The sequence below is a fragment of the Oncorhynchus nerka genome, linkage group LG24, assembly GCF_034236695.1.
Source record: "Oncorhynchus nerka isolate Pitt River linkage group LG24, Oner_Uvic_2.0, whole genome shotgun sequence".
Taxonomy (NCBI): domain Eukaryota; kingdom Metazoa; phylum Chordata; class Actinopteri; order Salmoniformes; family Salmonidae; genus Oncorhynchus; species Oncorhynchus nerka.
Window position 1 is genome coordinate 76,151,869 of NC_088419.1, and position 24,665 is coordinate 76,176,533.

General features: G+C 42.3%; 1 protein-coding gene across 1 annotated transcript in view; it reads right to left on the reverse strand.

Moving 5' to 3' along the window:
- Positions 1-24,665, reverse strand: part of cdh2 (cadherin 2, type 1, N-cadherin (neuronal)) — a 65,665-nt gene that overhangs the window by 15,796 nt on the left and 25,204 nt on the right. The window contains exons 3-8 of the mRNA XM_029647670.2: positions 11,455-11,696; positions 8,860-9,015; positions 8,168-8,323; positions 4,172-4,316; positions 3,893-4,065; positions 3,430-3,567 (exon numbers count right to left, since the gene is read on the reverse strand). Of these exons, the coding sequence (XP_029503530.1) occupies positions 3,430-3,567; positions 3,893-4,065; positions 4,172-4,316; positions 8,168-8,323; positions 8,860-9,015; positions 11,455-11,696 (1,010 nt within the window). The remainder of the gene's footprint in view (positions 1-3,429; positions 3,568-3,892; positions 4,066-4,171; positions 4,317-8,167; positions 8,324-8,859; positions 9,016-11,454; positions 11,697-24,665) is intronic.

The window sequence follows — 24,665 nt, forward strand, 5'->3', positions numbered from 1 at the left end:
TTTTTCCAGTATAATATAGGTTCAGCAAATCGCTTTATTGTTTGGAATACCTTTAAATCTACCTTCAGGGGTCATTCAATTCAATATTCATCAATAATTTAAAAAAGCAGTTTCTGGCTAAAGAAACAAAACTAACAAGGGGAATCCATGAACTAATAGTACAGGTAGATAGCAATAAAAACAATACTAAAATATAAAGTCTATCTAAAAAACTGGAGGCCCCTTACACTTCAATGTTGTGGTGCAAAAATACGAGCAAAATGCATAGCACTCAGAATTAAAAGGGTTTTACCAGGTATTGTTCATCCTGATCAGACAGGTTTTTTACATGGATGATACATTGGAGATAATATATGACAACTACTAGAAATAATAGAACATCATGAAACATATAAGAAGCCAGGAATGGTATTTATAGCAGATTTTGAAAGGCATTTGATAAAGTAAGACTGGATTTTATTTATAAATGCCTGGATTTTTTCAATTTTGGTAATTCTCTTATAAAATGGGTCAAAATAATGTATAGCAACCCCAGGTGTAAAATAGTAAATAACGGCTACTTCTCAGAGAGTTTTGAATTGTCAAGAGGAGTTAAACAAGGGTGTCCGCTGTCACCATATCAATTCGTTATGGCCATTGAAATGCTCGCTATTAAAATCAGATCCAATGACAACATTAGAGGATTAGAAAGCCAAGACTTAAAAACAAATGTGTCCATGTATGCCGGTGAGTCAAGTTTTATGTTAAGTCCGCAAGCTAGATCCCTGCAATGTCTCATTAAAGATCTAGATAACTTTTCTTTACTCTCTGGACTAAAACCTAATTATGATAAGTGTACAATATTACGTATTGGATCCTTAAAAAATACAACTTTTACATTACCCTGCAGCTTACCTATCGGTATTCATATCACAAAAGATATAAATAAGCTCTCCACAATGAATTTCAATAGAAAACGTGTAAAAAATAGACAAGATCCTGCAACCATGGAGAGGTAAATACCTGTCTATTTATGGAAAAATTGCCCTGATTAACTCCTTAGTCATATCTCAGTTTTACTCACTTACTTATGGCACTTCCTACTCCTGATGATTCGATTTTCAAATCATATCAGCAAAATATATTTTGCTTTATCTGGGACGCTATACCAGACAAGATAAAAACGAGCCTATCTATATAATGAATATGAATTGGGTGGGTTGAGATGATTAAATATAAAAGCACTAAAGCTCTCTCTAAAAGCTTCACTCCTTCAAAAGTTTTATTTGAACCCTAAATGGTTCTCAAGTAGATTACTAAGAAAAGCTCATCCATTGTTTAAAAATTGCCTTTTTGCCTTTGTGCAGATTGTTTGCCATGTCTCATTTTCGATTAAATTTTTTTTTTTCAAAGAATCTGTCTTTTTCAAACAAGCATTGCAGAGCTGGCTACAATTTCAAATTTCACCGCCCTGAAAAGATAGAACAAATATTACAACAAATATTATGGCTGAACTCAAATGTGCTGGTTGATAAAATACCTGTATTTATGGGAAAGATGTTTGAACAGGGAGTTTTGTTCTGAAATTATATTGCAAATTGTAATGGTAGAGTTATGTTCTTCATGGAGTTATCAGAATTGTACGGGAAGGTCTGCTAAATCCAAGAGTACAATCAATTGATTACAGCATTGCCCCAAAAATGAAGGAGGCGGGTGGCAGCGGAAGGTGGTAGGGAACTGGTCTGTCTGCCCAATATAAAGGATCAAAACTGGTGGAGGAATAAATATAGCATAAATAGGAAAGTTTACCAGTTTCATTTGAGGATCAGGATGTTGACAACTGTGCCATACAGATTGCAAAATAGTTGGGAAGAGATTTTGATGTACCGATTTCATGGTACAGGGTGTATGAGTTGATATACAGTATAAAACAACGCAAGATTCAAGACTTTGTGCTTTTCAGCTAAAATTATTATATACAATTCCTGCCTCCAACAAAATGTTGATTATTTGGGGCATAAAATCATCGAAGCTCTGCAGATTTTGTTGTGAGGTTACAGAATCAATAGACCATTTAGTTTGGTATTGCCCTCAGGTAGCCTGTTTCTGGTCTCAGGTTCAGGAATGGCTGAAAATGCATAGCATTGATCTAAAATTGACCCCAGAAATAGCACTGTTAGGAAATCTGGAGAGACCGGGTCAGTCAATTACTAATATACTAATACTCGTAGTAAAAGTATTTATCTTCAACACGCAATCTGTAGAGTCTATTCGATTAGATAGATTGAAATTGTACGCTAATCATCATAGCATAGTTGAAAGATATGTGTTGCGTAGAAACACGAAGTGGGTGTCCAGCAGAGATAGATGGGAGGGGCTGAGGGAAGCTGAGGGTGACCAGCAGAGATAGATGGGAGGGGCTGAGGGAAGCTGAGGGTGACCAGCAGAGATAGATGGGAGGGGCTGAGGGAAGCTGAGGGTTGGTATGTGGAATTGGAGAAAAGTGGGAGTGGAGTTGCTGTGTAAGAGAGAGAATCATGGTCAAAAGATAAAGGAGAAAAAAAGTCTAAATAAAACATAATAAAGTACATTTGAATGACACTAAGTGGCAGTGTTTTTACAACTAATGCCGGTTTGTGTGAGGCTGATGCCGAGCAGGTGTTTGTACACATGCATATACACACACTCTCATTCGAATAAACCCATACAAGAACACACACATACACACATACATATAATAGTGCCAGACATGCACGCAAACATATACAGTTGGCATTGCTGTTATGATTTCAGTTGTCCTTGATGTCTTTTGTTTTAAATATATTATTTTGTTTTTTTGCATTGTTTGCTGTTTTCTTCTGTCTTTTCCTTTTTTCTCTTTAGTTTATTATCTTGGTTGTTGGTGCATTGGGGGGTTCTTGGGGGTGGGGAATGGAATTAATTGTATTTTTATTTGTTCTCTATTTGGTATTGAATGGTTGAGGGACAGCTATTGGGGAACTGTGGGGGGGATCTTGGAGGGTTCGGGTTTCACAAGATTGTGATCATGAAAAAGGAAACTATGACATATATTTAATATCACTATCATGCACACACACCCTCACACATAAGGATGGCTCTGTTGCAGAAAGACTGATACATGTTTGATAGTGTCTTGATGCTGTATTGTTTGTCCTTTATGTTCTAATACTTTAATGTTACCCCTTCCTTGTGTTTTTTTGTAATAAAAAAAAATATAAAAACATATATATATATATTTGTTTTTGTTGAAAGATTGTTTCTGTGGTGTTCTTTGTGTGAGAAAGAAACTATTGTGTGAGTGTGTATTGTACTGTGTCTGTGTGTCTGTGTCTGTGTGTGTCTGTGTGTGTCTGTCTGTCTGTCTGTCTGTCTGTCTGTCTGTCTGTCTGTCTGTCTGTCTGTCTGTCTGTCTGTCTGTCTGTGACTTACTGTGTCAGCGGTGAACTCTGGGGGGTTATCATTGACGTCAGTGATCCTGATGATAGCTGTAGCTGTGTTAGACAGACCGTAGGTGGGGTTCCCCTCCATGTCAGTAGCCTGGATTATCAGTGTGTACTGAGGAACTTTCTGGAACGAGGAAGAGAAGAGGGGACAGGTTCAGATTACAGAGAATAACATAGACAGTCAGTATGTAAACACAAACTCATACACTATAAAAAATATAAAAAAATGTAAGTCCTGCTAATTTACTGGCAGCCTGTAAGTTACCTGTATATTACTGTAAAATGAGTTACAGTATGTTACCGTTAATTCCAAATAAACTCTGAAGTACAGTATTTTACAGGAGGGTGCCAGTAAGTTATGGTAGAAACAACTGGATTTTTTTTTTTTTACAGTGTACACATTGATACACATCACACGCGCACACACACGCGCACACACAGCCACCCACCTCTCTGTCGAGGCCTGCTGCTACAGTGATGATGCCTCCTGTCTTGTTGTTGATGGTGAACATGTTGGAAGAAGGACTCTCAGGGTTCTGAGATATAATCTTGTATCGGAGCATCCCATTGGCTGTCTTAGGGTCGTCCTTGTCCACTGATGTCACTGTCATCACAAAGGACCCTGGGAACACAAACCAAGCAGTCAAAAAAAAATGTACTGTGTGTTTGTGTGCGTGCATGTGTGTGTGAGTGTGTGCATGTGTATGTGTGTGAGTGTGTGTTGTTACCTGGTTTGGAGCCCTCTGGTACTGATCCGTTGTAGATGGTGTGTGTGAACTCTGGTCTGTTGTCGTTCATGTCTATGACATTGATGACAATGTCTATGGGGTTCTCTATCTGGTTACCATTCAGGTCCACAGCATGGGCTCGCAGCTAAATTGTCAGATAGAAGATCAGGTTTAGGACACAGATAGGGAATGACATGGAATGGGCTCACAGCTACAGTAGATGGTCGGATACAAGATCTGGGTTGGGATACAGTTAGAGAATGACATGGCATGGGCTCACAGCTACATGGTCAGATACAGGATCAGGGTTAGGACACAGTTAGGGAATGGTTGGAGCCAGTTTGCGCTGTTCTGCGAAGGGGGTAGTACACAGCATTGTACGAGATCTTCAGTTTCCTGGCAAAATCTTGTATGGAATAGCCTTCATTTCTCAGAACAAGAATAGACTGACGAGTTTCAGAAGAAAGAACTTTGTTTCTGGCCATTTTTAGCCTGTAATCGAACTCACAAATGCTGATGCTCCAGATACTCAACTAGTCTAAAGAAGGCCAGTTTTATTGCTTCTTTAAACAGCACAACTGTTTTCAGCTGTGCTAACATAATTGCAAAAGGGTTTTCTAATGATCAATTGGCCTTTTAAAATTATAAACTTAGATTAGATTAATACAACGTGCCATTGGAACACAGGAGTGATGGTTGCTGATATTGGGACCTCTGTACGCCTATGTAGATGTTCCATAGAAAATCTGCCGTTTCCAGCTACAATAGTCATTTACAACATTAACAATGTCTACACTGTATTTCTAATTAATTGTATTTAATTTGAATGGACAAAAAAATTGCTTTTCTTTCAAAAACAAGGACATTTCTAAGTGACCCCAAACTTTTGAACGGTAGTGCATATGAATTAACAAAGCTAACCGACTGAATTTCAATTTCTACTCCCCAAGAAATTTGAATTTCTGAGTCTTTCCCCTTTAAATTACCATAGAAACAACCCTTTTCAAGATTGATTGTTCGGGGTTAGAGGAATAGAAAGCCACGGATCTGGAGCTGAAAATGACGAGGTATCAAGTTGATTTGGATTCTGAAGCACAGAAACGCCCCCTAATGTTACCACCTCCCAAAATATGGAAGAGATGCAACCAAGAGCTGCGTTGTCTAAACTAGCAATGGTCACAAACTAACATTCCTATTTAACTTCTTGGATATAGGGGGCGCTCTTTTAATTTATGGATAAAAAACCGTTCCCATTTTAAACAAGATATTTTGTCACGAAAAGATGCTCGACTATGCATATAATTGACAGCTTTGGAAAGAAAACACTCTGACGTTTCCAGAACTGCAAAGATATTATCTGTGAGTGCCACAGAACTGATGCTACAGGCGAAACCAAGATGAAACTTCAAACAGGAAATGAGCAGAATTTTTGAGGCTCTGTTTTCCATTGTCTCCTTATATGGCTGTGAATGTGCCCTGAACGAGCCTACGCTTTCTGCCGTTTACCCAAGGTGTCTGCAGCATTGTGACGTATTTGTAGGCATATCATTGGAAGATTGGCCATAAGAGACTACATTTACCAGGTGTCCGCCCGGTGTCCCTCTAGTGGTGTGGGGGCTGTGCTTTGGCAAAGTGGGTGGGGTTATATCCTTCCTGTTTGGCCCTGTCCGGGGGTGTCCTCGGATGGGGCCACAGTGTCTCCTGACCCCTCCTGTCTCAGCCTCCAGTATTTATGCTGCAGTAGTTTATGTGTCGGGGGGCTAGGGTCAGTTTGTTATATCTGGAGTACTTCTCCTGTCCTATTCGGTGTCCTGTGTGAATCTAAGTGTGCGTTCTCTAATTCTCTCCTTCTCTCTTTCTTTCTCTCTCTCGGAGGACTTGAGCCCTAGGACCATGCCCCAGGACTACCTGACATGATGACTACTTGCTGTCCCCAGTCCACCTGGCCGTGCTGCTGCTCCAGTTTCAACTGACCTGAGCCCTAGGACCATGCCCCAGGACTACCTGACATGATGACTCCTTGCTGTCCCCAGTCCACCTGAACGTGCTGCTACTCCAGTTTCAACTGTTCTGCCTTATTATTATACGACCATGCTGGTCATTTATGAACATTTGAACATCTTGGCCATGTTCTGTTATAATCTCCACCCGGCACAGCCAGAAGAGGACTGGCCACCCCACATAGCCTGGTTCCTCTCTAGGTTTCTTCCTAGGTTTTGGCCTTTCTAGGGAGTTTTTCCTAGCCACCGTGCTTCTACACCTGCATTGCTTGCTGTTTGGGGTTTTAGGCTGGGTTTCTGTACAGCACTTTGAGATATCAGCTGATGTACGAAGGGCTATATAAATAAATGTGATTTGATTTGATTTGTCCTTTGTCGAAATGGGTGCGTAATCTCCAAGCTGCACGCATTCATCCATGTGATTCAGGGGAGAGAGGAGACTTCCACGAACGATATATCATCGAAGAGATATGTGAAAAACACCTTGAGGATTGATTCTAAAACAACGTTTACCATGTTTCAGTCGATATTATGGAGTTCATTTGGAAAAAAGTTCGGCGTTTTGATGACTGAATTTTCGGGGTTTTTTGGTAGCCAAACGTGATGTACAAAACGGAGCGATTTCTCCTACACAAAGAATATTTTTGGACAAACTGAACATTTGCTATCTAACTGAGAGTCTCCTCATTGAAAACATCCGAAGTCCTTCAAAGGTAAATGATTTTATTTGAATGCTTTTCTTGTTTTTGTGAAAATGTTGCCCGCTCAATGCTAACGCTAAATGCTACGCTAGCTATCAATACTGTTACACAAATGCTTGTTTTGCTCTGGTTGAAAAGCATATTTTGAAAATCTGAGATGACAGTGTTGTTAACAAAAGGCTAAGCTTGAGAGCTAGCATATTTATTTCATTTCATTTGCGATTTTCATGAATAGTTAACGTTGCGTTATGGTAATGAGCTTGAGGCTGTATTCACGATCCCAGATCCGGGATGGCTAGAATCAAGAGGTTAATTAACACTGTTATGTACAAGAATATTAAGGTTGTAATATTGTGGAGAACAATCTAATAATTCATTGTATGTGATTCATAATGACATAGGCTAAAGAAAACTAGGTTGAGACATACATTCAGCAGCACCCTGTATTTCGCTACATTCTAGAGCAGTGAGTGAACGCCCTACATATTGCTTACACTTCAGAGGGCAACATTTTGAGGGCAGAGAGAGGGGAAGGGTGCGAGGTATTGAGATTGGAATGGGGCCATTTACTGAGGTTAGTGTACACTTGGCCTCTCAAGGGTGGATCTAAAGACCCTTAAGTGTTTCTCTCCTAGGGCCTTTCAACTACTGCTCTCTAACAAGAGAGCACTACAGGGAAAAAGCAGAGTACCCTCCCCCAGTACCTGTCTCCAAACAGCCATGTTAGAGAAGCCTACCGCTAGGCAAGGAAAAGTAGCTGCCATAACATACTGCTGTTACAGTACCCTCACCCTGTACTCTGTCTCATAGCTGCTATACTGTGTGTGCTGCTCCCTATACCCGGTCTTCAGTAATGCCACGGCAACAGCTCATTAATATATTCATCACAGAGCTTCAGTGACTCTGACAACTACATCACACTATATGAATATTCATGAGGGAGCCCCACCCTTCATGCAAATGTCCTGCCTGCAGATATAGCCAGAGTTGCTTAAGTGTGTCTCTCTGTGTATGTGTGTGTGTGTGTGTGCGTGCGTGTGTGTGTGTGTGTGTGTGTGTGTGAGAGAGAGCCTATTTGTGTACTGCAGATCAAAGGTAACGTTCTCAGACTGATGTTTCCTGTCCAACTACCTCAGGGTGACGTTTCACAAATGTTTTACATACACCAGCAAAGAATGTGGTCAGAGGGATCCTCTATGTAGGATTCCCACCTGATTCAGGGAATCTTCCAACCAGGATTTCTGGAAAACCTGGGAAAGTTAGCAGAATCTTGAAACCCCCTACTACACACTTACATGGAAGTTGGAGATGTGTTCGCGGTCGAGGGGTTTGGTCACAGAGAGCTGACCAGAGATGGGGTTGATGATGAAGATCCCGGTTGGAGGCTGATCAGCACCGGGTCCAGTCACACTGTACCGGAGGAGACGGTTCTTATCACGGTCCGACCGGATCTAGACCACAGAGGGAAAGAGAGAGAGAGGGAGGGAGAGATATTCCCACTTTAGATACAGTTACGCAACAACACTTTTATTTGAAACATCTTCAGCTCCACTCAACACCATACACAGGCTATACAGTACAGACAGAAAGCATGTATACTGTCTCTCCACAGATTCTAATATAAATATCTTACCAGAAGGAGGAAATAGTGAGCACTACACACATACACTGTACATACCGTACATATACACAAAACATTTACACACGCGCGCACACGCACACACACGCGCGCGCGCACGCGCACACACACACACACACACACACACACACACACACACACACACACACACACACACACACACACACACACACACACACACACACACACACACACACACACACACACACACACACACACACACAATAAAACCCTCTGAGCTAGTGACCAAATGACAGACTTTGCATGACAGTGTGTTTGTCTTCTCTTGATTAGCCCCCCTGGGAAATGTGTGTGAAATGTGTCCTCTGAACTGTGTGTGTGTCGTACCCTGACTAGTTCCTCTGGGAACTGTCCTCGTGAGTTCTCAGGGACGTTGATGGGGGGGATGACCCAGTCCCTCTTCACCCGCCTCAGAGATCCATCACCCCTGACGACCACGCTACGCCATGGAAACATGATCACAGCTGCATCACTGGAGTTCACCTGCAGAGAAAAACATGTTACACACCAATATACAGACACAGACAAACAGTTGGATTTCTCAGACAAACCCACCCACATCAAGAAGTTATTCCAGAGAAACACCAGGAAGATATCTCTACCCCTCCATCTCTTTTCCTCCATCTCTTTTCCTCAACCTCTATCCCTCCATCTCTACCCCTCCATCTCTATCCCTCCATCTCTACCCCTCCATCTCTACCCCTCCATCTCTATCCCTCCATCTCTTTTCCTCCATCTCTATCCCTCCATCTCTATCCCTCCATCTATATCCCTCCATTTCTTTTCCTCCATCTCTATCCCTCCATCTATATCCCTCCATCTCTATTCCTCCATCTCTACCCCTCCATCTCTACCCCTCCATCTCTTTTCCTCCCTCTCTTTTTCCTCCATCTCTACCCCTCCATCTCTTTTCCTCCATCTCTACCCCTCCATCTCTTTTCCTCCATCTCTATCCCTCCATCTATATCCCTCCATCTCTTTTCCTCCATCTCTACCCCTCCATCTCTACCCCTCCATCTCTTTTCCTCCATCTCTATCCCTCCATCTCTATCCCTCCATCTCTTTTCCTCCATCTCTTTTCCTCCATCTCTTTCCTCCATCTCTTTTCCTCCATCTCTACCCCTCCATCTCTACCCCTCCATCTCTTTTCCTCCATCTCTACCCCTCCATCTCTTTTCCTCCATCTCTACCCCTCCATCTCTTTTCCTCCATCTCTACCCCTACATCTCAACCCCTCCCATCTCTACCCCTCCATCTCTTTTCCTCCATCTCTACCCCTCCATATCTTTTCCTCCATCTCTACCCCTCCATCTCTTTTCCTCCATCTCTACCCCTCCATCTCAACCCCTCCATCTCTACCCCTCCATCTCTTTTCCTCCATCTCTACCCCCATCTCAACCCCTCCATCTCTATCCCTCCATCTCTATCCCTCCATCTCTATCCCTCAATCTCTACCCCTCCATCTCTATCCCTCCATCTCTATCCCTCCATCTCTACCCCTCCATCTCTATCCCTCCATCTCTATCCCTCCATCTCTACCCCTCCATCTCTTTTCCTCCATCTCTACCCCCCATCTCTTTTCCTCCATCTCTATCCCTCCATCTATATCCCTCCATCTCTACCCCTCCATCTCTATCCCCCATCTCTATCCCTCCATCTTTACCCCTACATCTCAACCCCTCCATCTCTATCTCTCCATCTCTACCCCTCCATCTCTATCCCTCCATCTCTATCCCCCATCTCCATCTCTATCCCTCCATCTCTACCCCTCCATCTCTATCCCCCATCTCCATCTTTACCCCTCCATCTCTATCCCTCCATCTCTACCCCTCCATCTCTATCCCCCCATCTCCATCTCTATCCCTCTCCATCTCTTTTCCTCCATCTCTACCCCTCCATCTCTGTCCCTTCTCTATTTCTCTATACATCTATCCCCATCCTTCTCTCTCTCCTGCTTCCTTCACCCAAATCTCACTCTATCCGTTTTCTCTGCCTCTCACCAAACGCTCCCTCCCTTTTCTCAGAGTTTTCTGCTCCACCTGTCTGTTAAGAGAACTAGCTGACTAATAGCTGGCTAACACTCCACTGGTTACATTTCATCGCTTTTATTCACAGGTTTGATTTTGGTGGTGTTTTAAACAGCTTTTTCTTTTCTCACATTGTTTTCACTGCTCCCACAGAAGGCTGGGAGACTGTAATGGACACAGTAAGTGTATTGCACTGTACTATTTCTGGGACCATTTTTACTGGGAGATGTGAACGGGTCGCTGTAGTGGCTCTTTAATGTCTCCCCTTATAGAGACAACCTCCCTTTTTCTCTAATTTACACACAGCAGGCAGCAGCACCTGATGCTATGGCTGTGTCCCAAACAACACTTTATTCCCTGTATAGTGCACTACTTTTGACCAGGGCACCCATAGCGGTAGTGCACTATATAGGGAATGGGGTGCCATTTGGGATGCATCCTATACTCTAGCGAGCGCTGCCTTGTTTCTGTGGTTATCAGCACTTCACTGGCCATCAAAGGTTAACAGAGTGGGCTGTGAATTTTTATTTAGTACATTTAACATGAATGATTCCTTATAAATAAGTAAGAGTGGTCGTGAAACTTGGTTAATCGACTGGTGATGGATAATGTATTCTTATGATGAACTGCTCCTCTGACTTCCATCTCCACATCATAATTATTCATGTATTTTCTCCATACTTACACTCGTAGAAAAAAGGGTTCCAAAAGGGTTCTTTGACTGTCCCTACAAGAGAACCCTTTTTGGTTCCAGGTAGAACCCTTTAGGGTTCCATGTAGAAACCTCAGTGGAAAGGCTTCTACATGGAACCCAAAATGGTTATACCAGGAATGAGAAGGGTCACCTTGAATAGATAAAAACAACCATATTGTGATATTCTTATTTTATCCATACCTGTTTGTTGTGTTCTGTCGTCACCCCCTGTCCATCTGTCCGGAGGTGGAGGTGAACGCGTGTGTTCCACTCCTCCTTGGTTATCTGATCCCTCGCTCGCACCACCAGGAAGGCTCTCTTCCTGTCCGCAAGACGGAGGGAGTGCCGGGTGTACACCATGCCATCTTCACCCAGCCTGAAGTGCACCGCGTCGCCCACCTCCAACAGAACCCTGTCGCCCAGGCCGCAATCGGCAAACCTCACTGAAGGGAGAGAGAGAGGGGTGAGAGGGGTCAGCATGATATGAAAACATAGGAAGACAACTTAGAACAGGTCTATATATATATATACTGTATATATATATTTCACTCACTCAACCTCACTTGGGTCACTCCAAAGTCAAAGGCCTACACTTCCTAGGTCCTCTTCATATTTTATTGTAATCTCTATGTGACAATCCTTCACCTTATAACCTTATAACCTTGTAAATATTATAACATCAGCCGTCAACCATGTCTGTCTACTAAACAGACTGAATCACTTCTCACATAGTGTTTAGTAGTGTTTGGCTCACTCAGTTACGGCACTATCTTTTCTGTTATTTGAACAGACCGTGCACTCAGGCAGAAAGAGTCTGTCAGCAGGAAAATGTCAGCTCAAATAGCCAAACATTACTACATTACCCCCAACTCAGTGGGCAGGCAATGCAACTCCTCTAGCTACACAGAGAGGGTGTGAGGTAAGGAGAGAGAGAGAGGCAGAAAGAGAGAAAGGCACCGAAAGAGACAGAGACAGAAAAAGAGAGACAGAGAGAGACCATTACCTACAGAGAGATTAACCTAGAGAAGAGTCCCCTAAGCAAGCTGGCCCTAGGGCTCTGTTCACAAACACAAGAAGACCCCACAGAGCTCCAGGAAAGCAAAAAACAGAGCAAACTGGAACGCTATTTGGACCTTAACAGAGAGTAAACAGCGGCAGAATACCTGGCCACTGTGACTGACCCAAAGTTAAGGAAAGAGAGGCCGCTGTAGGCAGACCTGGCTCTCAAGAGAAGACAGGCTACGTGCACACTGCCCACAAAATGAGGTGGAAACTGAGCTGCACTTCCTAACCAACTGCCAAATGTATGACCATATTAGAGACACATATTTCCCTCAGATTACACAAATCCATAAAGAATTTGAAAAAAAATCTAATTTTGATAAACTCCCATATCTATTGGGTGAAATACCACGGTGTGCCATCACAGCAGCAATATTTGTGACCTGTTGGCACAAGAAAAGGGCAACCAGTGAAGAACAAACACCTTTGTAAATACAACCCATACTGATGTTTATTTATTTTTATTATTATCTATTCCACTTGCTTTGGCAATGTAAACATGTGTTTCCCATGCCAATAAAGCCTCTTAAATTGAAATTCAATTGAGAGAGAGAGAGAGAGAGAGAGAGAGAGAGAGAGAGACCGAGGTAAAAAGCCAATGTGAGATAGTGAGTGAAGAGGTAGAGGTAGTGGTAGAGGGATAAGAGCAGCCCACATTTGTGTCTGTGTGTGTGTCTGTGTGCGTGCCTGTGTGTGCGTGTGTCTGTGTGAGAGATGCGAAGGAGGGAGAGTGTAAAGAATGCTACATCTCTTGTATCTTTAAGTCCATGTTTGTCCTGCTGTCTGACCTAAATATGACACATCCTACGTTGGAATTCACTCACACAAAACATGTCTGGTGAAAGGGTGACTGCGTTTGTGAACACACACACACACACACACACACACACACACACACACACACACACACACACACACACACACTTTAGAGAGTATCTCTCTGCAGAGGGACAGGTGTCACTGGCAGGGCTGTGTAAATGTTCATTAATCATACATACAGAGAGAGATGTGCTGAAAGCTACATGGTGCAAAAGCAAAGTGCTCACTGCCATCTTATCCTCTTCTCTTCTCCAATATTCAGAATCTACTGTGGAGGAACTAGGGCAGTGAGTGTGTGTGTGTGTGTGTGTGTGTGTGTGTGTGTGTGTGTGTGTGTGTGTGTGTGTGTGTGTGTGTGTATGTTGTGTAGTGTAGAGTAGAGTACAGATACCAGTTATAAACAACATGGTTATAACAGCAGAAATACACACTCTCTCATATAGGAAGGGACAGTACACATAGAGGGGAGCTAAATGGAGGTGTAGAGTAGAGGGAAGGACTGCTGTTTCAATTAAAAAAGGCTCAGTAGAACTCCAATACACATAATTTTTGTGCCCTTTCTCCTTTGTGTCTGTTCCTCTTCCCCAGTCTGTTCTTCCTCTCCTCTCCTCCCCCTCCCTCTACCCCTCCGGTCTCTCTCACTCCCCCTTCCCCTCCCTTGTTTCCTCCCTCCTCATTTCCTCTCTCCACCAGTGTGATATCAGTGAGTGTCTGCCTCTGTTGTTTCTAAAGGTATTCTTATTTACTGCCGTTCTGGCAGTGAGTGATACACACACACACACACGCACACACAATCTTGTACAGTTCAACTTGTAGGGACAAATCCTATTTTCTCTAACCCCTAACCCTAACCCTAAACCAAAAACATAACTTTATTCCTAAACCTAACCCTAGCTCCTAACCCTGAAGCAAACCCTAGTTCCTAACCCTGACCCTTAACGTAATTCTAACCCTTAACCCTAAACCCCCTAGAAATAACATTTGAACTCGTGGGGACTAACAACATTTTTGTTCATTCACCAATCACAAGAATAGTTAAACACACACACACACACACACACAACAAAAGACACCCAGATACAGAGAGGGAATCAGTTATTATCCAGCCTAGTGGATTACATTATCATTAGATCAGAAGCACAGGACCTAAGGCAGAGACAGAAGTTAAACACTAAGCTAGTGAAACAGCACACTGACAAATGCTTAGGCATAGAAACAGCAGTGTGCTAAGCACTACAGCTACAGAAACAGCAGACTAGTAAGGAGTTTGACATAGAAGAAGCAGTGCACTAAGCACTCAAGAAACGACAACAAGTTGGCAGCTCTGCTTCTTGCTCCTAATGAACTATTTAGTTTTTGTGTGTTATTTCTTACATTATTAGCCCAGAACATGTATTGTGTGTTATTACATAAAGCTGGAAAGAACTTTTGGATATCAGTGTGACGGTAACTCACCAGCATTACGACCAAGAATACGACTTTCCTGAATCGGATCCTTTGTTTGTACCCCCCAGGGCAATTGAACTTATCCCAGAAGCTGCTCCAAGATGCCGCCAGTGGAGAAGATGTATTCAGAGTGGACTTCTAGTCCGACTCAGGATGCGTGCAAACCATCCACCGCTTCCGAGTATATTACTCGCTAATGTTCAGTCTCTGGACAATAAAATAGACAAGCTCAGGGCGAGGATCTCCTTCAAGAGAGACATCAGGGACTGTAACATACTCTGTTTCACGGAATCATGGCTGTCTCGGGATATACTGTCCCCGTGCAGACAGCCAGCTGGGTTCTCAGTACATCGCGCAGGGAAAAATAAAGAACTCTCTGGGAAGAAGAAAGGCGTTGGTGTATGTTTCATGATTAACCACTCATGGTGTGATTGCGATAACATACAGAAACTCAAGTCCTTTTGTTCACCCAACCGATAAAACCTCACAATCAAATGCTGACCGTATTACCTCCCAAGATAATGATCTTCAGTTACAGTCACATCCGTATATATTCATTCCCCCTCAAGCCAATACCAAGATGGACCTCAAGGAACTACACTGGACTTTATGTAAACTGAAAACCACATATCCTGTGGCAGCATTTATTGTAGCTGGGGATTTTAACAAAGCAAACTGAGGAAAACACTACCGAAATTCAATCAACACATTTACAGTAGTACTCGCTCTGGAAAAACATTCAACCACGGCTTCTCCCCTTCTGAGATGCCTACAAGGCCCTCCCACGGCCTCCCGTTGGCAAATCAGATCACAACTCCATTTTGCTCCTCCATTCCTATAGGCAGAAACACAAACAGGAAGTACCCATGTTATGGTCTATTCAATGCTGGTCTGACCAATTGGAATCCATGCTTCAAGATTGTTTTAATCACGCGGACTGGGATATGTTGCGAGTAGCCTCTGATAACAACATTGACGTATACACGGACACGGTGACTGACTTCATCAGGAAGTGTATAGGGGATGTTGTTCCCACTGTGACAATTAATACCTACCCAAACCAGAAATGGTAGATAGATGGCAGCATTTGCGCAAAACTGAAAGAGCGAACCACCACATTTAACCATTGGCAAGGTGACTGGCAATATGGTTCAATAGTGTATTTATTCCCTCCGTAAGGCAATCAAACAGGCAAAACATCAGTACAGAGACAAAGTGGCACAGCCACAAAGTCATAAAATCAGATTTTACACCTAACCCTAACATAACCTTAACCACACTGCTAATCCTAATGCCTATCCCTAACCTTAAATTAAGACCAAATAGCCATTTTTACAATATAGACAATTTTAACTTTGGAGCTGGCCCATTGCTCAGTTTTTCCTAAATGGCAAGATTCATGACAATAGAAATGTCAACCTGCGAGAATAAACTACATGGCAATAGCTTAACAGTGCTAAATAGACTAGGGCTGTGGAGATGCAATGCAGTGCAAAGTTCTACTGCTAGGGTACAGCTAACTGTGTGCTTAGCATGTAGAGACACACATATTTCCCACATTACAAACATACTAAGGGCAGTATAGGACAATAGAAATCTAGAGCAGATAAAGCTGTGTTTCAATCTCCTCTGATTTGTTTTGTTTGTTGCAAAAAATATTTCCATGGAACACATAGCTCAGGTATCTGTGGTAGCTACAGGTCAGGGACAGGGTAACCAGGTCTTAAACCAGGTTTGTTCAATGGATGAGTCATTATAGCAGCACAGCCAGCAGTCATAGTGTTTAGCTGCTCAGTGTTAAACGGCCTGAAGAGCTGCCTTTGATGTGCAGTACAGCAGCTCTGCTCAGAATAGAGCACACAGACACATTCACATTCACACACATGCAGTTGCACACACACACACACACACACACACACACACACACACACACACACACACACACACACACACACACACACACACACACACACACAGACAAACATTCACAATAGCAGACAAGCAACCACACTTGTAGGCTACAATTCAAAGTTTACATAGACATACAACAAACGTATTTAAAAAACAACAACTTATTTTTCGAAAAATAAGTTTAGCCTCTCAAAGCGCTTCAAGATGACATAAGTGAGTGCTACAAGGCGATAGTCATTTAGTCCAGTTACCTTAGCTTTCTTGGGTACAGGAATAATGGTGGACATCTTGAAGCAAGTGAGGACAGCAGACTGGGATAGGGAGAGATTGAATACGTCCGTAAGCACTCCAGCCAGCTGGTCTGAGCATGCTCTGAGGGCGCGGCTAGGGATGCCGTCTGTGCCGGCAGCCTTGCGAGGGTTAACACGTTTAAATGTCTTACTTACGTCGGCCACATGCTAGATTACGGACACATCATTTATAGATGGGCAGGTAAGGGTGCTCTCGAGCGGCTAGATGTTCATTACCATTCGGCCATCAGATGTGCCACCAACGCTCCTTATACGACACATCAAGGCACTCTATACTCCTCTGTAAACTGGCCATCTCTGTATACCCGTTGTATACATGTTATTTATAAAATCCTCTTAGGCCTCACTCCCCCCTATCTGAGATACAGTTGAAGTTGGAAGTTTACATACACCTTAGCCAAATACCTTTAAACTCAGTTTATCAAGAGTCCTGACATTTAATCAGAGTAAAAAATTCCCTGTCTTAGGTCAGTTAGGATCATCAATTTATTTTAAGAATGTGAAATGCCAGAATAATAGCAGAGAGAATGATTTATTGTAGCTTTTATTTCTTTCATCACATTCCCATTGGGTCAGAAGTTTACATACACTCAATTAGTATTTGGTAGCATTGCCTTTAAATTGTTTAACTTGGGTCAAACATTTTGGGTAGCCTTCCACAAGCTTCCCCCATAAGTTGGGTGAATTTTGGCCAATTCCTCCTGACAGAGCTGGTGTAACTGAGTCAGGTTTGAAGGCCTCCTTGCTCGCACACGCTTTTTCAGTTCTGCCCAGAAATGTTTTATAGGGTTGAGGTCAGGGCTTTGTGATGACCACTCCAATACCTTGACTTCTCTGTCCTTAAGCCATTTTGCTACCACACTGGAAGTAGGCTTGGGGTCATTGTCCATTTGGAAGACCCATTTGCGACCAAGCTTTAACTTACTGACTGATGTCTTGGGATGTTGCTTCAATATGTCCACATAATTGTCCTCCCTCATGATGCCATCTATTTTGTGAAGTGCACCAGTCCCTGCTGCAGCAAAGCACCCCCACAACATGATGCAGCCACCCCCGTGCTTCACTGTTGTGATGGTGTTCTTCGGCTTGTAAGCCTCCCCCTTTTTGCTCCAAACATAATGATGGTCATTGTGGCTAAACAGTTCTATTTTTTCTTTCATCAGACCAGAGGACATTTCTCCAAGAAGTATGATATTTGTCCCCAATGTGCAGTTGCAAACTGTAATCTGGCGGTTTTGGAGCAGTGGCTTCTTCCTTGCTGAGTGGCCTTTCAGTTTATGTCGATATGGGACTGGATTTACTGTGGATATAGATGCTTTTGTATCCGTTTCCTCCAGCATCTCCACAAGGTCATTTGCTGTTGTTCTGGGATTGATTTGCACTTTTCGTATCAAAGTACATTAATCTCTAGGAGACAGAACACATCTACTTCCTGAGCAGTATTTTTATTTTTTTAACCTTTATTTAACTAGGCAATTCTTATTATTACAGATTTGTACCTTGTCAGCTCGGGGATTTGAACTTGCAACCTTCCGGTTACTAGTCCAACACTCTAACCACTAGGCTACCCTGACGGCTGCATGGTCCCATGGTGTTTATACTTGTGTACTATTGTTGGTACAGATGAACGTGGTACCTTCAGGCATTTGGAAATTGCACCCAAGTTGCTCCCAAAGACTTGTGGAGGTCTACATTTTTTTTTCTGAGATCTTGGCTGATTTCTTTTGATTTTCCCATGACGTCAAGCAAAGAGGCACTGAGTTTGAAGGTAGGCTTTGAAATACTTCCACAGGTACACCTCCAATTGACTCAAATGATATCAATTAGCCTATCAGAAGCTTCTAAAGCCATGACATAATTTTCTGGAATTTTCCAAGCTTTTTAAAGGCACAGTCAATTTAGTGTATGTGAACTTCTGACCCACTGGAATTGTGATACAGTGAATTATAAGTGAAATAATCTGTCTGTAAACAATTGTTGGAAAAATGACTTGTGCTATGCACAAAGTAAATGTTCTAACCGATTTGCCAAAACTATAGTTTGTTAACAAGAAATTTGTGGATTGGTTGAAAAACGGGTTTTAATGACTCCAACCTAAGTGTAAGTAAACTTCTGACTTCAACTATATCTATTGCAGCCCTCATCCTCCACATACAACACCTGTTCTGCCAGTCACATTCTGTTAAAGGTCCCCAAAGCACACACATCCCTGGGTCGCTCCTCTTTTCAGTTCGCTGCAGCTAGCGACTGGAACGAGCTGCAACAAACACTCAAACTGGACAGTTTTATCTCAATATCTTCATTCAAAGACTCAACCACGGACACTCTTACTGATAGTTGTGGCTTTTTTGTGTGATTGTTGTGTGAGTGTATTGTTGTTTCTACCTTCATGCCCTTTGTGCTGTTGTCTGGGCCCAATAATGTTTGTGCCATGTTTTGTGCTGCTACCATGTTGTTTTGCTACCATGTTGTTGTTATGTTGTGTTGCCATGTCTTGAAGCCTTGCTATGAAGTTGTCTTAGGTCACTCTTTATGTAGTGTTGTGTTGTCTCTCTTGTGGTGATGTGTGTTTTGTCCTATATTGATATTGTATTAATTTTTATATTTAATTCCAGGCCCGTCCCCGCAGGAGACCTTTTGGTAGGCTGTCATTGTAAATAACAATTTGTTCTTAACTGACTTGCCTAGTTAAATAAGGGTTAAATATATATATTTTTTAAATATATCAATAATAATACAAAAACACAAATTAAACACACACACACAAACGGCGATAAAACATACACAGACACATGCCTTTTGGGCCCATGCCACTCCAGTTCACACCAATTAAAAAGCCTGGAATGGTTTTATTTAACACACATTAACAGATATTTCACGCGTCAGAGAGTGAGCATCTGCCAAGCATATACCAGGCACTGTACTGTGCTGCACCTGGTGCACACACACACATACACGCATGCACACGCACACACGTCACACACAAAGTTATTTATACCACTTAGCATGTGTGTGGGAGAGAGAAAGAGACAAAGAGGAAGAAAGAGAAAGAAAGAAAGAAAGAGGAAGAGAGCGAGATAAAGAGAGAGAAGAGTGAGAGATAGAGGACACAATCTGAAACAAAAAACTCACTTGCACACATCAGCCCTCTCTCCTACAGGCGGAGTCAGGAGTTTGGCGAAGACAAAGAGAACTCACTCAGCCCCTCCCTCCTGGGCCGGAGTGGGTAGAGTAGCAGTGTGTGTGGTGTGTGTTCCAGGCAGGCTTGACCCAACAAAAATTTTATATTGGGGAAAAAACCATGCAAACACATACACACACACACGGACAGAGCCCTGCTTTGCGGGCAGCAGCAGGTGGGGTCTTAGTGAGGATTAGACTGAAGCTCAGGGCTGATTGTTTTTCTTTGTTTTATCCAGACAACAGACAGAGCCGTTAGAGCCAGTCAGAAACCAGAGCTGCACGTCTTCTCCATTAGTTTGGCAGCAACTGACTATGGATCACCTCATTCGTCCCTGTCTTACTGTCTTATCTCTGGCTTCACTAATGAGGCACAGCAGAGCCAGAATGGCTGCTGCAGAATGTGTGAATGTGCGTAGTGGTGGAAACTGCCATTTCACACGGTTCTCCATAGAGCCGTATGGCACAAAGGTTTCGTATAATAGTCAAAAAAGCTGCATTTATTGCAGATGGGGATTCTGCCAAGCGAGTTTCTTTGGGTGCATGTTGATCAGGATTAATCTGATACATTTAGTGCTGGGCAGCAACAAAAGCTTGCACATAACCCGTACTGGACAAAATGGTGTGTGTTTTTCAGAGGTTAATAATGACACCGAGTGTCGACAAAAGGAAATTAGGTCAGAAATAGGGAAGTAAGACTGGAAATAGATTTGTGTGTGTGTAGGTGTGTGTATGTGTGTGTTGAATGTGCATGACTGAGCTTGTGTGTGTGTGTGTGTGTGTGAGACAGAATGAATTACATTCTCTAAAGCATAATGAAGTTTGTAGACAGTCTGCACGGCAATTGTTTCCACAGTGAATCTACAGATGACCCTGCTTCTCAATTTGACCCTGCTTCTCAAAGCAGGAAAATAACCCTGCAGCAACAGGGAATGTGAATTATTATATGGATTGTAATTAATATATCTTTTTATAGGGGTTGATACATTTCATGTTAGGGAAAATCAAGTCTGACATTTCTAATAGGACATTACAAACTTTAGATGCCTTTTTAAACCTTGAAACCTTTTAAACCTTTTAAACCTTTTAAACCTTGAATACACAAACATTTTCTGCGATAACAGAGTGATCAAATTAAGATTATACAACATGGTTGCCTACAAATATGCTATCTGTTCAAAAACAGCCTGTGCACTGTCCTCATCCACAAACAAAGATTTAATTTGACATTTTAATAATCTGTCCCCAAACAGAGATTAAAAGACAACAACAAAAGAGATCCACAAACAGGATGAATTACTCTGTTAAACCTCTTGCTTCTACCTGAGACGCTTGCGTCCCAACTAGAGCTCTGGAAATGCAAATGCGCTACGCTAAATGCTAATAGTATTAGTTAAAACTCAAACGTTCATTAAAATACACATGCAGGGTATAGAATTAAAGCTACACTCGTTGTGAATCCAGGCAACAAGTCAGATTTTTAAAATGCTTTTCGGCGAAAGCATGAGAAGCTATTATCTGATAGCATGCACCAATACACTACAACACAAAAGCCACACAGGGGACGTAAACAAAATAATTAGCATTTCGGCGTTACACAAACCGCACAATAAAATAGAAAACAGTCATTACCTTTCACCATCTTCTTTGTTGGCACTCCTAGATGTCCCATAAACACTATTGGGTCTTTATTTCGATTAAATCGGTCCATATAAAGCCAAGATATCGTTATATGTAGACTGTGTGATAAACGAAAAAAACAGCGTTTTCAAAACGTAACGTCATTTTTTAAAATTCAAAAAGAAGACGATAAACTTTCACAAAACACTTCGAAATACGTTTGTAATGCAACTTTAGGTATTAGTAAACGTTAATAAGCGATAAAATTCATCAGGAGGCGATGTAAAGATCATTAGCTGTCCGTCTGGAAAAATGTCCGGCTAGAAACTCAACGAAAATATCCGGTCCTAGACCTGAAGAAATACGGTGCCCTGCATGTGTTTGACCAAGAAAAAACTCGAAGGGAAATGACAAGACTCTAGACACCGTGTGGAAGCTGTAGGTACTGCAACCTCAGTCAATTAATTGTGGTTCACCTTTATCAATGGGTTCAAGTAGCGCATGGATATATTTTCCCATTTTCAGTGATCAGTTTTTCCTGTGCTTTTCGATGTAAATGCCGTTCTGGTAAAGCCACAGCAGTGATTTAACCAGTTTTATAAACGTCTGAGTGTTTTCTATCCACACAGACTAAGCAAATGCATATACTATATTCCTGGCATGAGTAGCAGGGCGCTGAAATGTTGCGCGATTTTTAACAGAATGTTCAAAAAAGTAGAGGGTAGAAGCAACAGGTTAAATCTTAGTGAACAATTTCCTATTTCCTATCAAGCACCTCACATTCTGACCTCAGATATTGCAGTGTGTGTGTGTGTGTGTGTGTGTGTGTACACGTGTGTGTGACTGTGTGTTTCAGCCAGGCGTCATGATGTTGGCCTGGGGGTAGGTTTATGACAGTCATAAATACCTCTTTCCCCCTTTTTCCCCTCTCTACCCTACTGATGTTACATTTGCAAAACCTTTGGTTAACATAGAGATTCTGGGAACATCAGAAGGTGGGGGGAAATTAACTATATTCTGGTACTCCGACCAATTGAACATATGCGGTGGTACTTAATGAATATGATGTCAGTTCGGTTGTCATCTGAGACATTCTCATCAATGATAAGATGACATAAACTCTACAGTGGAAAGTCTACACATCAGAGTTATCGGATTCACATGGAATTTAAATGTTTGAATATGAAATGATTCGTGATGGGATGAAATGTGATTTTAGTTTCTAAGATAGGGCTCTGCTCAATCAGTGGCTCGCCCCTGTGAAGGGACATGGGCTATAAAACTTTTCAAACATGCCCTCCTCTCCCTTCCTATATAAGCCCTTGACGACAATATAACCTCCTGTTCCGAGGATGTGGGGACGACGGTCCGATGTCAGAATGGTTTAGTTAATAACTACAGAACGAAGCCAACATCAGCGTGAGCTTTGGTTGCGAATGGTATGAACTTTGAACTCTTATTCACTACAGAAGTGACACTTCCTAGCCATTGAGTTAGCAACAGCCGCTGCAAACGAGGGTTAGGAAGGAACAGACAGAGTATCCCGTCTATCACACAACGACGTTACTACAACGTATCCAATTAACAACAAGAGACATTCTTCAAAGGACAAAGGACTCGGTTGGACAACACGGCCTTCCATCTACCACCAACCTACCGAAGCGCAGCTCAGAGTAAATATTTATTGCATAAGATACTGTATTTACGATAGGACGTTTTCCTTTATGACGTAATTTGTAATCAAGTTATGATTTAATTATGTGTATGTGTAATTCTGTGTGATTAGTTCGGTATTTAGTAAATAAATAATTAAACCCAATTTTGTATTGCTGATTTATCTTGTTAGCCAGGGTTCGTGGAGATAACCAAGAATTTACAACTTTCAGATGAGACTGAATTAAGATGACGATTAATATTGACTGCTATTGATGTAAAATATTACTAGGTCTTTAAGAGTTTATTCGGAAGATAACAGCACTATAAACATTATTTCGTGGTGCCCCGACTGTCTAGTTAATTACAGTTACATGATTAGCTCAATCAGGTAATATTAATTACAGATACATTATTTTAAGGAATAGCATGTCATATCACTTAATCCGGCATAGCCAAAGACACTACACATGTATTGATCATTGTAATCACTTATAGATCCTGTATATAAATGAATGATGGGTTTGTATAACAACTATATAATGTGTGTGTGTGTGTGTGTGTGTGTGTGTGTGTGTGTGTGTGTGTGCGCGTGTTTATGTACATGTGTGTGTACTTGTGTGTGTGTGACAGCTGGGGGTCAGTGTATGACAGATGAGAGAGCGTGAGCTCAGTGTCTCTAAGGACAAAGAGGACAGTCAACTCCCTCCCTCCCTCCCTCCCTCCCCCTCCCTCCCTCCCGTCAGAATGACTTACACAGCCCAAGTCACTATTCCCTGCCTCATAAACTCCACATTAACAAAACATGTCCAATTCAACTCCCACATACTACACTCTAAATGCTCCAACAACTTCCACTCAGAAAACTAGCTACAGTAGCAAAGCCATCACCAACTTACTTCATGTGTTTGTTGTTAAAAAGACCTCAGTCAGTCATCGCTGTCCCCTGCCACTGCCTGTGCCAAGAACACATAGACAGCATCCCAAATGGCACCCTCTTCACTATTTAGTGCATTGAGCTTAGCCAGGGACTGAGAGGAGCTGGTTGCTTAGTGCTACTTTGAAATGTGATGCCTTTCTCTGGTCCAGGGGGTGGGGCTGGGCATTTAGGGGGACGGGCCATGGCTCCATCATTCACTACCAGCTCCTCTGACACCACAGCACCATGGAAACCATGTCAAATCAATTGGCCACGCCCTGAAAAGCCAATATGGTGACGATAAACATGCCGTTAGGGAGTAGTGACCCATCACACATGCACGTGCACAAAGACTGTAACCACACACACAAACGCATGCACACACACACACCGAGCGCCTAGACCTGAGCTAATGTTGAATTTTTTTGATAATGATTTTTAAACTCATTGGGTAGGGCTTGTAAGCAAGTAAAGTCTACACCTGCCGCATG